This window comes from Lontra canadensis, unplaced genomic scaffold (assembly GCF_010015895.1).
Source record: "Lontra canadensis isolate GAN:19392208 unplaced genomic scaffold, GSC_riverotter_1.0 scaffold5, whole genome shotgun sequence".
Classification (NCBI taxonomy): Eukaryota; Metazoa; Chordata; class Mammalia; order Carnivora; family Mustelidae; genus Lontra; species Lontra canadensis.
The window spans coordinates 36,759,448-36,775,147 of record NW_022630999.1 but is presented as its reverse complement, the minus strand read 5'-3'; the positions used below and the strand labels follow the sequence as shown (position 1 = coordinate 36,775,147).

At 44.1% G+C, this 15,700-nt stretch overlaps 1 protein-coding gene across 4 annotated transcripts in view; it reads right to left on the bottom strand.

Annotated features, from left to right (window-relative positions):
• Window positions 1–2,684, bottom strand: part of CPEB4 (cytoplasmic polyadenylation element binding protein 4) — a 62,892-nt gene extending 60,208 nt beyond the window's left edge. For all 4 annotated transcript variants that reach the window (XM_032851837.1, XM_032851838.1, XM_032851839.1 and 1 more), the window contains exon 1: window positions 153–2,684. In XM_032851837.1, the coding sequence (XP_032707728.1) occupies window positions 153–1,277 (1,125 nt within the window). In that variant the 5' untranslated portion in view covers window positions 1,278–2,684. The remainder of the gene's footprint in view (window positions 1–152) is intronic.
• Between the last annotated feature and the right edge of the window lie 13,016 nt (window positions 2,685–15,700).

Genomic DNA, 15,700 nt, shown 5'->3' with positions numbered 1-15,700 from the left:
CCTGTCCTGCCAAAATAACGTCTGGTAATTAATTCATTTTCTAAGAAGAGTTCTGCTATGTACATAGACCATTCAAACTCTCTTAGTTAAATAGATATTACACCATGCGACTTCCTTGTTCATCTTAATCTATTAATGGAACATAATCTTACCGGAAAAGGAAAAATGTTGTCAGCCCTGTTCAAGCTATCTTCCATCCAGGATTTAGGAGCAAAGGCAGAGCTGGGGCGAGCGTACTTCTGCAGCTGAATATGATTGCTTGCAAAATTTTTCTTCAGCGGCGAGATGGAATTCAGGGGCGTTATTCCTCCATTCAGCCCTCTGCGGTGATCTCGGCCTTGGGAACCTCCCCAGCCCCCATATCCACCACCTCCCGGGCTCCACGAAGAAGATGGTGTAGGAGAGGGACTCTGGTAGCTGCTCCATGGAGAGGGGGGTTTGTTAAGATTATTTGCCAAATGAGGCAGCTGGTTAAAAGCAGCATTTCTATGTGTGAAAGGTGGGGGATGGGGACTGGCAGGAGACCTCCTCTGCTGCTGATGCTGGCTGTGATGATGCTGGAAATGAGGGTGATGAGGGTGGTGCTGTGAGAGAGGCCCGATCTGAGGGGAGAAGCTGCCTCCAAAGCCAGGGCTGACATGATGGGGAAAATTTTGAAACAACAGAGCACCGTTATTAGCCGAAGCAGCCGGGACCCCTCCCTGGTGAAAGAAACTTGCATCTTCATTGATGATTGTAGAGGAAGAAGGTGCTATCGCTGCTGACCAGTTACTGAAACCAGTAAGAGACGAAGCACTAGACGTCAAGGGTTGGGTCGAAGTACCTAGCCCCGTGGCTTCCTGATAATCAAACCCTGTCAACACTGGTGACTCGATTCTTATTTTCTCCTTGCCATTGCCATTTTCTGAAGAATTGTCCCCTTGATTTTCTTCTGATTTTGCCTTCTCAGGTTCAGGCAGTATTCCAGCTTCCTGACCTGGACTGGGTGAGAGTTGCTGCTTTTCTAAAGGGTCTTGCTGTTCCTGTTGCTGACTTTTTGCTTTCTCTGACCCCAAGATCTCATCCTGAATGTTATGGGTAGCGGGAGCAGGAAAGAGCCAAGCTGACCCGGCACTGCTGCCATTGGCAGCTGTGTTATTATTTATAAAAGCTGCAGGGCTGGGGGTGGCATTTTGGTGATGGTGTGGAGGCTGCAGATGTGGATGGAATCTGACTGGAAAAGCAGATTTATTCCCAGTATTGCTTTGCACTAGCACTCCAAACCCGTAATCCCCCATTTATTATTTTTAGGATCAGATTCTTACGATAAAAAATGACAACCTAATGTCTCACGTCTTTGTAGCCTCTACCCAAAATTTAAGTTGTTTGTTTGAAATGTCTTATTTATAGCTAGCTCAAAGATCGCAGCTTATCACTTGAAATAGTTCTGATTTGGAATTCTGGTCTCTGAAAGAAAAAAAAAACTAAAAAAAAATCTCTTAAAACATTGACATGAATCCAACTGGGCTTATTTCTAGGAGGGAATAAAAACGAAGAGGGTAAAAATCAAGTCTTTGGTTAGTAAAATAGGCGCTTTCTTTTTCCAAAGGAAAATGTACATGAATGACAAAAACACAGCTTCTCAAGCATCTATGGATGTAGAAGAATAAGCATTGCGCGGAGTAAAAATATATATATATATATATAATTTAACAATCACATATGGTCTTCCTCAGCAGTTTAGATTCACTCACATAAAAATTAGAATAGGGCTAAGAGGAGAATACGTTCTTTTCTTGGCAGCTTGGTTAAAAAAAATCAGGAATAATTTAAGAACATTATATATTATATATTTATATATATAGATTATATTAGGTTATCTGGGGTGGGAGGTGAATTCCTGGTTGCGGGAGAGGAAATCAGCATTGACTAATGGAAAGATGATTGCAGGGAGGTTTCTGCTGTTCCTGGTCCTGTTTCTGCTCTTTCGCGGGGTGCAGTTTTGGCCTCTGGGGCTGTTCCTGAGGCTTTGGGTGCAGATCTTGCTGAGGTCGCTGTTCCTGGGCTCCCCCCGGCCTCCTCTCCCCCATGAAATGGGTTGAAAACACCCGTTTCTCCCTCTTGAGGGGATCGCGATCAGGAAGGATTAGCGAGACTCGAGGAGGGTGAGCTGGCGGCCCGGGGGTGCGGGGACCAACGGGGCGACCTGGAAGGTCCTGCGGTTTCGGCCTCTTCCCCTCTCTGCGGCTCCGGGGTTTTTTTCCCTCATGGGACCCAGGGGCGGTTTGTTCAGTTCTCTCAGTTCGATTCTCCGCAGGGGGGAAAAAAAGAGGAAAAAAAGGGAAAACCCACTAGTGTAGTTATTCTAAAAGAGAAGGGCCTCCCCCCTTTGTGCTCTCTCTCTTTTTTCCCCCAGATTTTAGAAAAATCTATAATTTAGAAGGCTTTTGTTTCTCCTCACGGTTGCTGGGCCGTCGTCGTCGCCGCCGCCGCCGCCGTCGCTTTACCCCGGTCCCGCAGTCCCAGCTGTCGTTGTTGCGGACTCCGCCTGGCTCTGCTGTTTCTCTCCTTCTTCCTCCTCTTCCTCCTCTGCTGTCGCCGATGCCGCCGCCGCCGCCGCCACCGCCTCCCGGTGCCCGGGTCCCGCAGCCGCGGCTGAGTCCTTCTCCTCAGGACCGAGCCGAGTGAAATGACAACCAGCTGGAAAGACGGAGAGACACTTCCGGTTCGAAGAGGGAGGGGTGGGGTATCGAGGGCACTCCGCCCACCTGTCGAAGTACCAATCAGCTGTTAGAATTTAGACGAGGCCACGCCCCCGGCTCAGGTCCCCTCCTAGGAAGGTCGAAAACATACCTCGAGAGACGCCTCTTCCGTCTGCGCCTCGCCCAGTGAGGCCTGGCTCCTGGAACCCGCTCCCCCACCCAGAGAGAGCGCAGCAGGTTGCCATCTTTAGTGTGGGCAAAGGTCTCCTTCGCTGTTTTTCTCCCCTCACCACGCTTTGCAGGAGTTGTATATAGGGATGCACGGAAGAGAACGGATCCCTCGAGCACTAAGAAAAAGGGTCAGAGTCTTGGGGATCCAAGGGACGACGCGGATGACCGGGAGGTCTGCCCACAGTAAAGGTGGGTCCCCAGGCGTCACGTGCTTTGGCCCGAGCTCCGCCCCAGAGGGATCTGGAAGGGGAGGCGGGTCTCCCCCGGCCGCTCCGCCGTGCCTAGAACTGCGTACGTCCTTATCCTGCCTGTAGCCTTCACGCCGGACTCTCCCTTCACCTTCCACTTCCCCACCCCCACTCCCCAGCTTGGCTTAGTTACCCGTCTGGTGCAGTCTCTCAGGCACAAAGATACAGCTGCTGTAAGCGTACGTAGTTGAGCCCTCTTCTCCATCCTATTCTAGTCTGCCGAACAGGCTGTACCAGAGGGACATTTCCAACACGAAAATCGTGGTCCTCACCTGTTCAGATCTCTTTCCATGAAAAAGGCCAAACTCGTTAGTCTGATATTCAAGGCCTTTCCGCTCTGTGGACAGTGCACTTTAACGCCTCATCTCCGAGCAAGTGCCCCACACCAACCTGCTCCAAACATACCAAGCTGCTATCGGTGCCTTTTAACATGTCCTTTCCTTCTTCTCCACTTGGTAGACTTCTGTTTCATTTTAGCAATCCGTTCGAAAGCTACCAGCTCTGCCTTCTGAATTCTCTCCTGTGAGCATACATGGCTCGTAAGTCCTGTGTATGTGTCATGCTCGTTTATCACACTGTCGTAATGGCCGCTTATGTCTGCCAGACCGGGGCTCCACTGTGGGCTCGTTGAGGAGAGGATCCTGTGGATTGAAAGCGTTGCTGAATGAATGCTGGAAAAAAATGAGTCAACAAACCATCTACGGTGAATGACAGTCCCTTTTCCAAGTCTGAATTATTTCATTACTTCTGCTGTTTGATTTGGAGTTCACATCTCTCAAACTTTCATCGTTTAGGGTTTTCATTAGCTGTTCTTGTTAATCTCTGTGCATTCCCACTTACCATGACCATCAAGGACTAGGGTAATGCCTTGCTCTCAGCACATGCTCTAAAGACTTTGAATAAGTGTTTTCCTTTAGTAGGAAATGAGAAATGAAAAATGAAGAGAAGGAATCACAGTAGAGCCAGAAAAGTAGGAAAACAAAGAAAGATCAAAGACTTTTAAAAAGAATCTTATGAACAAAGGTGGCTTCCTTTTCATTTCTATGGCCCTCCATGAATGGCCCTAGTTTCTGCTGCCTCAGTTTCTCAATCTGCCAACACTTCCATGTAGAATACGTGTTTAGAGCCTTAAGAAGTGATTTTTACTGTCCTTCCTTATATCATCACCATGAGTCTTCCTTCTACAACTCTACTCCGAGTTCTTTGAGCATAGGGACTGGGTCTTACTCTGCTGTTTATTCCCCACAACTGGACCTACCTCGAGACTTGCTGGTTCAGTTAGGTATCATTTCCTCCAGAATGATTTCCCTCTCTCTAAAATCTTGCAGATTCCTCTCTTTAAATTACTGCTAATTATCAGTGGGCTGGTTTCTAAAGGACAGAGGTTTTTATCTGACTTAACTTTGTATCCCTAGTGGCCGGCATAGTGTCTGACACAAAGCAGACTCAGAAAATCATTGAGTGAATGAATGAATGAAAGCTCAATACCCAGTAGATGGGTGAGTCTTTTGCTGCTACCAGTTCTCAGTGGCTAAAATGGCAGCCAGGATGTGAAAGAAAAAGGACTATCTTTGGAACCCAACATTGTAATTTGAATCCTACCTCTGCTACTTCCTAGTTGTACTGCCCTGGGCTTTACCTCAACCAGGCCCTAGTTCCTCATGGGAAAAATGTGAATGATATTTCCTCTCTCACCAAGTTGCTGAATGACATGAGCTATATGTGAAGTGCTGGGCCGAGGTTTAAAAAAAAAAAATTAGTTCCTTATTAACACGTAAAGTATAGAGAACTTTTACTTCACAAGTGTCTTTTGTCTAGAAGCAGCTGTGTGCATGACTGAATCCATGAAACTTGTGTTGGTTTGTAGACAAGGAGGCACACCCGAGCCACAGTCACCATGCTACTAGGTCAGCCTGATCTTTTAAGAAATCAAATGGGGGCGGTAGGTTTGGGCTGGACTGAAACTAAGATGATCACCATAGATGTCAGGCTCCTGGTTAGGAGCATGGGAGAGGGAAGGGGGAAACAATTCTCTTGGGTCAATTGTCTGCTCAGAAACCCAGGATACCCAGCTCAGGGCTGCCCTCCTTAAAAATATTCTGGCCTCAGGAACCGGTGGAGGTAACCATGACAACAATTCAGCAGCTCCATTTAGGATCTCCAAAGGGATCTACAGTCACAGATAAGTGCTGGCTGGAACACTGCTGGCAAAAGAGAGCTCCTCCATGAAGCATGTTCACTGAGACCTTTAAGAGAAAACAAGCTCTGTCCAAACATTAAGTTGCTACCAGATAAAAACAACAGCTAAAAACAAAACAAAACAAAACTTCCCTCCCTGTCCAGCAAAGGGTTGACACACCTTCAGAGAACTTGTAGACTAGTGAATGCATGTACCCTGTTGGATACTGCCCAGCCCCCTCTGGGGTTTGAGGTTAACCACACCCCCAAACCCAAGTCTCCCAGGAAGCATGGTCCTAATATCTCCTTTACCAGCCTCTTTTAAAGTCTGGGAGATGATATAAATCTACCCTTATAATCACACAGGATGAACTCTGTCCCTTTCCAATTCTGAGGTCCTTTACCTCTGTCCTTGAAGCATTTGTCAGCCTTCTCCCAAGAGCACACACTCAGCTCCCCAGGGGCCTGCCTGGTGACTTTAGTAATCAGGGCTGCCACCCAAGGCCGCTCATGTTGTGCACTGTACAACTTCATAGGGCACCTCAGACTATTATGTGAATGCCACCCCCTAGAGTTGTACGATGTGGCAGCCCTGCTTCAGTTCATCTGAGTGAAACAGAGGCACCTTATGGAAATATGACACCTGTACAAGAAAGCAACTAGATACTAGCATAAATTACATGAGCACATGCTCATTGCATGCAGAGATATTTAAAACAGTTCATCCATTTTTATTTAGAGTCGGTGGCCTAGGAGCTTTCTCTGATGGAATTGAAGGACACACTGTCCTTGGTGTTGTTGAGTAGTAAGCTGTAGCAAGAAGACAAGTCTGGGCAGATCCATGGTCCTGTCCCCTAAGAGATTAATAACTAGCAGTTACTTTGCTTAGCTTTGTTAATAAGCCTTCTCATGTAGTAGTGGACTATATATTTTACTGAAATTAAAAAAATATAACAATAATATTTAAAGGCCAGTCCTGTGAAGGTAGAGGAAGAGAGTAGAGTGGAATTACCTTCAGAATATCTTCTTTTCAAAAGTATCTGGGCGCTCACTCCCAAAAGGCAGGCTGGACAAAAACAAAGCCAAGTCCTGAAAGCAGGTTTTATCAAACCCTACCTCTGGTCTTCACCCTGTTTTATTATTGAAAGTGCGCACATTTACTTAGAAAACACCACTGTGTTTTGTGTTTTCTTTTACAGTTAATTGCTGGGTTATATTTTCCCTTCTTGTTTGTTGTTTTATAATCTGCACAAACCCTCTGCATTTTAAACACTGTTTTCCTCCTGCTTTCCCATTTAAGGTATTATCATTCACGTAGAGTCCATAGTTAACAAGCCATTTTGGTGGGGGTGGTGAAACCAGTTCCTCCAATGCATTGTTACTGAATAAATGGCTTGGAAAGGTCCAAGACACAGACATGCTTCACTTGAAATTGCCTTATCCTGGCAAAGATTTAGGTGAGCAGGAACAGGGGGTTGACCTTCCAGACTGTGACATGCATCACATGGGATGACTTGGATTCTTTCGTGGCCTCAGCCACCTATGTGGATGGGCTGCTGACCTAGATTACCCCTTGCCGTTTTGATTGGACACACTTCGCTTCCCTGAACCCACCCCCAGCCAGCCGTGCTGTTGAACAGCTGCCATCTCACAGCCTGTGGATAGGCTGGAGGATTTTCACCTGTGATACTGGAAAAAGAATAGCTTTTCAGAGTTTGCAAGGAAGCTTCAGGGGCCAGAGGTCAGAGAGCTAGGAGTCAGAGACCAAAATTCTAGCCCCAACACAGCCATAAACTCATAGACACTAGTTCACTTTGTCTGATGATTTCCTTTCGGCCAGAGTTTTTACTACCTAAACAGTTTCACTTTAGAACCCATAAGCAATAAAGGTTCAAAGGAAGGCATCTATTAAAAAAATTTACTAAAGATGCTCCTTTTCTTTTATGTCCAAATTTCCTGGTCCCCTATTCTTGGGGTATATATATTCCTAAAGAACAGTTGTAAGAGTTGATTCATAAGTATCCAACCCCACACTTCAGTGTGCATCCGTCCCCATAGGAGCCCATCAGATGCACATATCCAGACCCTTCCCCCCCCACAAGATATTCTGATTAAGTTTTCTTATACTATTTTCTCATAAATTTTTTTGAAGATTATTTATTTGACACAGAGAGAGAGAGAGCAGGAGAGCACAAGCTGGGGGAGAGGGAGAGGAAAAAACAGGCTCCTGGCTGAGAAGGGAGCCCAACGTGGGGCTTGATCCCAGGACCCCAGGACCATGACCTGAAGGCAGATGCTTAACCAACTAAGCCACCTAAGCTCCCCTCTCATAAAATTCTAAACTTCAAGAGAGTCTCTCAAAATAATATAATAGCATAGAAAAACCAAAATGAGAATGGCTAAAACAAAAAGTTCCTTTCTCACATAAGAAGGGTTTGGGAGAGTCAATATAGGGCTTGTAGGGTGGTTTCAAGAGGTCGCCAGAAGCCAGGTTCCTTCTATCCCATTGCTTCCCTCCTCAAAATGGAACTTCTGCCTATTATCCAAGATAGTTGGTCAAGCTCCAGCCATCATACCTGTGTTTTAGATTGAAAGAAGAAGGAGAAAGATGAAGAAGGACACGACTCTTCTCTTAGAGGAAACTTTTCAGAAGACATACACATCCTTCCATTCTCCTCCCACTGGCAGGAATTTGGCCATATGGGTACAACATACTTCCCAAAAGAGGTTGGGAAGTATGGCCTTTATTTCACACTCATGTACCTAGTTAAAAAGTGACATTCTATTACTAATGAAGAAAAGGGGAGATGGATACTGATGGGTGAGGCACTTTGGCCTAGAGAAGTTTAGCGACTGACCTGAGTCTTATAGACAAGTCAATGCCCTCATTTTGCAGTTAAAGAAACAGGTCCAATGAGGGACCTTGTCTAAAATAATTGTTATTTTGCCCAGGTATCTTAACTCAGAACTCTTCCTCTACCCAGTGGTCCTCAAATTTTAACATGATTTAGAATTACCTGGAGGACGAGTTAAAACAAACTAGAATTTCTGACTGAATATGTATGGGTAGGGCCAGAATCTGTTTTTCCAGCAAATTTTCAGATGCTAATGCCACTGGTTTGATGAATATGCTTTGAGAACCTGTGATCCACAGAACATCCCCACCTGGGATAAGAAGGGCCTTCAGTTGACTGTGGCCAACCTTAGTCCTCCTTCCCTTTTCTCTGGTTTACTCAATGGTGCCATGATTCATCGGAGTTGGCTAAGCCAAATGTAGGAGTCATCCTAAATTCCTCCTTCTCCTCGTCCATTCTCTTATAGTTTGGTCCCCAGGTTTTCTTCATTTCTCTCTTCCTCCTTCTCTCCATCTCCTGCTTTGGTTCAAGTCTGGTCATTTCTCACCTGGATTTTTTTGCATGCTATCTTCAGGTTTAATACCTGGCCTTGCTCACTGAAGCTTTCTAAATGGGGAGTCTACTTAACAATTACTCCATTGTTCAAACATCTTCAGTGGCTTCCTGGTATATTCAGTTGGACCTTTTTTTTTTTTTTTTTAAGATTTATTGATTTATTTGAGCAGGGAGGGGCAGAGAGAGAGGGAGAGAGAAACCCAAGCAGACACTATGGTGGGCCCAACATGGGGCTTGATCTCAGGACTCTGAGGTCACTACCTGAGCCAAAACCAAGAGTTAGACTCTTAACCTACTGTGCCACCCAGGACCCCTTCAACTGTATTTCTCAAACTTCAGTGATTTTCGTTCCAGCACCACAATTTTTGCCATACTGGGTATAGTTCCTGCACTGTCACACATTTAATGTTTCTGTAAATTGGCTTAACTTCTAACAGAACTTAAAAGCTTGCTTAAGGTAATGTGATTTACCACTCGAAATGAAAAACAGTTATCACTTACTATAACCAACAAGTAATTGTCATGTTTAAATATTGAAAACAAAACAATGGTATGAATTTCCCCTAGCTCCTGTATGCCTTTCAAAGGCTCTGATGTTAAGGGCTTCTTCCTTTTTGTTAAAAAGGAAGATTAATAAGGTTAGGAAGGTCCTAAAGACTTACGAGCCCAATCTTGAAAGGTCTTCTTTACATAATTAGAGGGACTGACAGAGAATGGAAAGGGAACTAAATTTTTCTTTGAGCGATTAAAGAGTATGCACTGCCTTCTCTGGGTGCCACCTTCACTCATCTCCTGTACCCCACTGGAAAAGGACCTACTGTCTGAAAAACACTGCCAGACTCCTTAACATGTCATCCCATGCACCTGACAAACTGGATGACATTTCAGCATCATTTTGTGCAAATCTCCCAGAACATTGTTTCAAGCATCCTGAAAAACTTGAGGTTCCTTGAACTTGCCATCAGTCATGAATACTATTTGCTACAAGTAATAGAAGGCAAGAGTAAGAATGACCTAGCCAATAAGAGGTTATTTTTCTTATACATCAAGGAGTCTCGAAGTGGGTGGCTGCTCATGCTGGCTGGTCAATGATGTCAGGACTCTGGGTTGGAATCTCTAGATGTTCTTGGCCTTTCCTTTAGCATCTTAAGATGTCTGCCATAGATCTGGTCATCACACTGTGGCTTTCAGAGGCAAGAAACCAAAGAGTTGAGTTTCTTTCTAGTCACAAGCTTTCTTCTGATCAAGAGTAGCTCTTTCCCAAGGGCCCTTCAGCACACTTCCTGTTACATTTTTTGGGTCAGAACTGGGTCATGCCACATTCTAGACCAGACCTGGGCCCACCTTCCTTGAGACCAAAGAACCACCAACATGAAACATAACCCGGGATCAGGATTCTGCTAGCAAAGGTAAAGGGAGAGTCTTTAGAGAAGGCAAAGAGTGTGTCCTTTGCTCACCACACAACTTCCTTAGGGCTTTTCATACAGGTCTGTTTGCCAAGAACACCTACTTTGTTTACCAGGGGGACTCCTACTCAAGCACCTTCATTGGTCTTCTTTGACCTGCCAGCAAAGGCAGGTGTCTTCTCCTAAGTTGGCAGAGACACTTAGCCATATAACTGACTTTTACATAAATGACCATTTAGATCCCGCTCACTAGACCTGTTCTTCTGGGTCCAATACTCTTTTTTCTCTGTATCCTCTGGGCCCCACATTATGCCAGCACACAGTACGCTTTTACTGGGTGCGTGTTGGATTAAGGTTGAATTAACACATTTTCTTTCCCTTCTCATATACAAGTCACAAGCAAACCCAAAGTGAGAAATGTTAGGTTGAATTTAACAATAAGCGTACTTTGGAAAATCTTACAAAGAATACTGTAGATCTTGCTGTTGGTCTTTGGTGTCGTTCTATGAAAAATACAGCAATTTCCTATCAGTAACATCAAATTACTATTGGCATAACACTTCTACCACACTGCTGATCTTCTGGCAAATCAGTCACTGCAAATCCTGGAGAGTGGTTTATAAACTTAGTAAACCACTTCAGTCTTGTGTAAAACACATTATACATGGTAATAGCTTCATTTTGGCCGAGTCCGTTTAGGTACAGTTCCACGATTGCATTAAGCTGGTCTGTATTGATATACCCTCAATGTTAAACAGCTTCCTAATGAAGTAGATTGCCTCGAAGCCACTGGAGAGTGCAAGCATACACACACACACATGCAGACATGTAAAGTTATCACCACCCAAAACAACTGTAGGGGCCGTAATTATATAATATTGATGAACAGTATCATATACACTTGCAAGTTCCGGTTTCTAACGTAGCTGAGTTGATTCTCAATAATGGGTTTCTTGAAATGACCTGGCCCCCACAGAAGTACCTTCAGGTTCAACAGCCCATGTAAAATAAAATAAATGCATAAATAATGTAGCAAGGGAAATAGGTAGCATTATGGCCACACTTCTGGGCGGCTGTTATTTAAAAGCCTGGCAGCTTGGCAGTTAGAAACCACTATGTCCAGGGGTGTTGTAATTCACCATTTGTTCGGAGTTGAAATGAGGCAGAGGAGAGCTCCAGGCCCCTAGCTCATTTTTTATTTAGAGGCAATTTTTTTAATCCATTCGGCCATTTAAGTTCCAAAAATAGAAAAAGGAAAAAGAAATAAACATGCTTCAAATTTAGAAGTTTAGAGGCTGGTTTGGAGCCCTCGTTACGCAAGGCCTGGGATGTATTTTCTAAGCAACGTTTTACAAACTTGTAAGTGCATGGTGAGAGTTTAAACATTTTTTTGGTGTGTGTGTGTGTGTGTGTGTGTCTGTGTGTCTGTGTGTGTGCACGTGTGCGTGTATCTGTGTTTCTTTTGAATCCATATGTGGTGGTTTATGGAGCCGAGTTTTTCTAGTTTTCTAGTTCAGAGTTTTTTTAGTCTTTTTTATATGCCCACGCACATGTTTTTTGCTGTGTTATTAAATTACCTATCTTACTATTCACCCAATGTTATTTGTAAATGGACTGAATTATTTAGAACTTAACTAAATAAGTTTACAAGGAAAATTTTATATCACTAATATGAGCAGAAAAATCAATGTCATGTCATAAACAGATACTGCCATTTATTTTTTTCCTAACACACACTGAAATAAATACATACGCAAAACAAATGCCTAGTGATTCAGAGCTCCTCTGTGTGCCACCTGGAAGAGTCTCAAGGACTGTCAGTGGCCCTTTTAGGGAAATACTCGCTTACTGGTTAAGAACACACATGTTCTAAATCAGGCAGGATTGGTTCAAATCCCATCTTTGCCATTTACCAGAATGCCATTTGCATTTGCCAAGTGACTCATGAGCAGGTCTGTGTGTCTCTCTGAGCCTCAGTTTCTGCATCTGGAAAATGGGAATAAAAATTATTGAGCAGTTAGTTGAGAGGATACTATGAGGTAGTACAGGTAAATGTCTTGGCACAGCACCTAAACAATAGCAGATGTCCAAGAAATGTCAGCTATGATTATTATTAATTTGTGACTGAGGAGACGTGGGTGATTACAGAGCACCAACCACCAACAAATTCAGTTCAGAACAAACAAAATAGATTAAGTGTCTACCATGTGACAGGCTCCATGGTAGGCCCTGCAGGCATGGAGGTAATTCTCGAAGGGACAGCCATAACGAGCTAATGACAGCAGTGTATGGGAAATGCAGTGAGAGGAAGGTGCTCACGTTATTATGGCAGGCCGAGGAGAACATGAGGAAAGCCAGCATCACGAAAGCAAAAGGTGCAAATCCATGCATCAGGCCTTTCCTGCGGGGTTACAGGAACATTCGTCTGTACTGAAAGATACCAAGTAAATTGGATTTCTGCTGGAGAAGAGAAGATGTCTAACAACCAAACACATATACAGCAATGGAGACATATCATCATTTACTTATGGGCTTAAGTGACACTAATGAATTGGTGAATATCATTGTCAAAGACAAATAAGTGGTCAAGCAACATGTAAATGGAATTCTAATTTTCTTTCTTTCCGTCGAGGTCACAGGCAGGGCTTTCACAGATATTTTAGATTGGGCCTACAGAAAAATTGACTTATTTTTCGAGTTATTACTTGCTAACGTGTAGAAATTATGCAATTTTATAAGAAAACCCAGATTTGTATCTTTTTTTAAAAAATGGAAGATGTGGCCATCTGGATTCCCCCATATGGTGATTAGGGGCTGGAGTTAAATAGTTGCTGATCTCATAAGATGGGGTGTTCATCATTGAGTTCACCATAGTCCCTACCCATCCAGCTGATGGTGCTGCCTTAGGAGCCAGGCAAGTGGGGCCCTTCCTTTGGCTCCATGCCTTAGAGGCATTTCTCTGCCCCCTCTCCAAAGATGTCCCTCCCCAGGAGTTCAAGGAGCCAAGGGATGCCTGTGCTGCCTCTTTTAGACAATACCGCTCGTGCCAAGGGACCCTGGAGATCCCTGCCCATGTGACCTGTGCCTGCTTCCAGAGCCTGTAGAAACCTCTTTCTCAGCTCTTCCCAATGTGACTAGCACTGCTAGGATACATACCCTGGGCCTTAGGGGTGACCAAGAGAAAGCTGAGGTGTTCTCGTGGGGAAGGAAGGGAATGAAGCTTGAATATGCAGGCCAAGGTACCCATCCACTTACACACAGTCCTTTGCTGTGTGAGCTGGAGTCCGGCAAGGGAGGAACAGAAGACTGGATGGTATGATGCAGGGGAGGACCATGGGCCAGGGACTCTATTATCATCTTCAGGTAAGGAAGTCCGAGAGTCTGAGAGTTCTAACTTTGAACTTGGCCTTTCAGGTCATTGTAAAGTTGTATCCGTCCAGGTAGACTAGACCATACTTCAGTTTGTTAATTCTATTTATAACATAAGTATTTAGACATATGGGAGATGGACGTCCATTTACACTCTTTCCCTATGCCTGCAAATGTTAGCAAATATTAGGAGTGGGTCAGTGGGTGGATTTCACCTCTTTCTCTTTGCTGCCTGATCCCCATTAGTACTTGAGTTTGTGGCTCCCACTAGATGTGAGCGTTGCGAGGGTGGCATCCCCCACTCTTCCCCTAGCACAGTCCTCCCCGTACCCAGTGAATTTTGGATGAGTGACTAGGTAAGCTGAGAGCTTATATCTCAGGTTAGTCCGCTGGAATTATTTTCTTCTGTCATGGATGTATACCCATCCCAATTATATAAAATTTTCTCTTTAAATGCCATTAATTGGGGCACCTTGGTGGCTCAGTTGGTTAAGTGTCTGCCTTAGGCTCAGGTCATGATCTCAGAGTCCTGAGATCGAGCCCCACATTGCACTCCCTGCTCAATGAGGAGCCTGCTTCTCCCTCTGCTGCTCCCCCTGCTTGTGCACTCCCTCTCTCTGTCAAATAAATAAATAAAATCTTCAAAAAAAAAAATGCCATTGATTGCTAGACTTTTTTTTTTTTGCTGATTTCTATTTTTCTGATTCAAAATGAACTTTTGTATGTGGCAAAATAATCCAAAAGGTTTAAAAAGGCAAAAAGAACCTCACACATTGCCCTAACTCCTCTAATGCCACCATTATTCACATTTCGATATCTTTATTTCCAGTCTTTTTTCATCCATTTCTTTTCATAGTTGAGACCTTACCCAGAGATTGATGACAGGAAGCTGCCACACTCCAACTATCTGAGCAGGTTTTCTGCTGCCATTTGTCATCCCTGCGATGCATTTTAAAAGATAAATTGCCTAAGAAACTTCTCGATTTCATGGAGAAATATTGAAGTGAGGAGTGTTATGAACACTTTCCAGAGAGGTGAATGACATGGTTCGAAATTTGTGTGTGTGAGAGAGTTCATGATATACTGTACTTACCAATTGTTCATCATTTTTATCAACATCATGATCACCATCAAGGGTCAACTATTAACCATCTAATTGTTTACAACCTTTTCCTGTGAAGGTCTATATGAAAAATGCTGCATACACTTGGCCCGTTCCCTTTGGAAGCTGACACACTGCCATGAATAGATGCTTGTGGTTCAGACTTTAGTCCACACACATGTATCAGGTGATGCCCCAAAGCCAGGCACCATCGAGAGCCTGAGACTCTCCAGTGCAACAGAAGAGAGAGATGACTAAATTCCAAATTGCAGTAAGCATGACAAGCCAGTAGATAAGGGTGCCGTGGAGACATGGGAGAGAGGTTGCCTTACTCAGCCTGGGCTCCAGGGAGGGCTTCCAAGAAGAGGGGAAATTTGAGCACTGTCTGGAAAGATGAGCTAGGAGTTGGCAGGTGTGGAAAAGAATTGGGTGTTGGGTTGGGGCCCCTCAAGGGTGTGGCTGGTGAAGAGGAGAGCACCTAACCCACATTCATTGATGACTGTGTACTCTGTATTAAAGGGCCATGCTGGGTACTCAGAAGCTAGAGATGGGTGGGCTAATGAATGAATACACGAACAGACCTTGGATGACACCCCACCTAATGGAACATTTCAGATCTAAATCCCAATAATAAAGCCTAAGTCCAAGGTGTTCTAGAAATCCATAATAAAAGTAATTTAAAATGTCCTCTATCATTTGGCAGCGTCTATCCAAAATTGCTTAGACCATCACCCAGAAATTCTAGTTCTTGGTTTCTGCTGTAGAGAAAAAAGACTTGTTCAGATATAACTTGCTCGTGTAAAAGGGCAGCACTAGTTGTAAAAATGGAAAAAAATGGAATCCCCTGAAATTTTGTGCGTAGATGAATGGTTGCCAAAACTATATGGAAAATTAGAATGAGGTAGATTTATATGTATCCAGTAAAGATTCCAAGACAGCCAAAGGGGGGGGGGGGATCAAGTAACCCACATAAAATATATCATTTGTGCAAAAAGTGATTTTTACATGTTGCGGACACAAAAAATATCATGTCTTCTATAGTTACAGAAATATACAAGGTTTTATTAGTTCATAG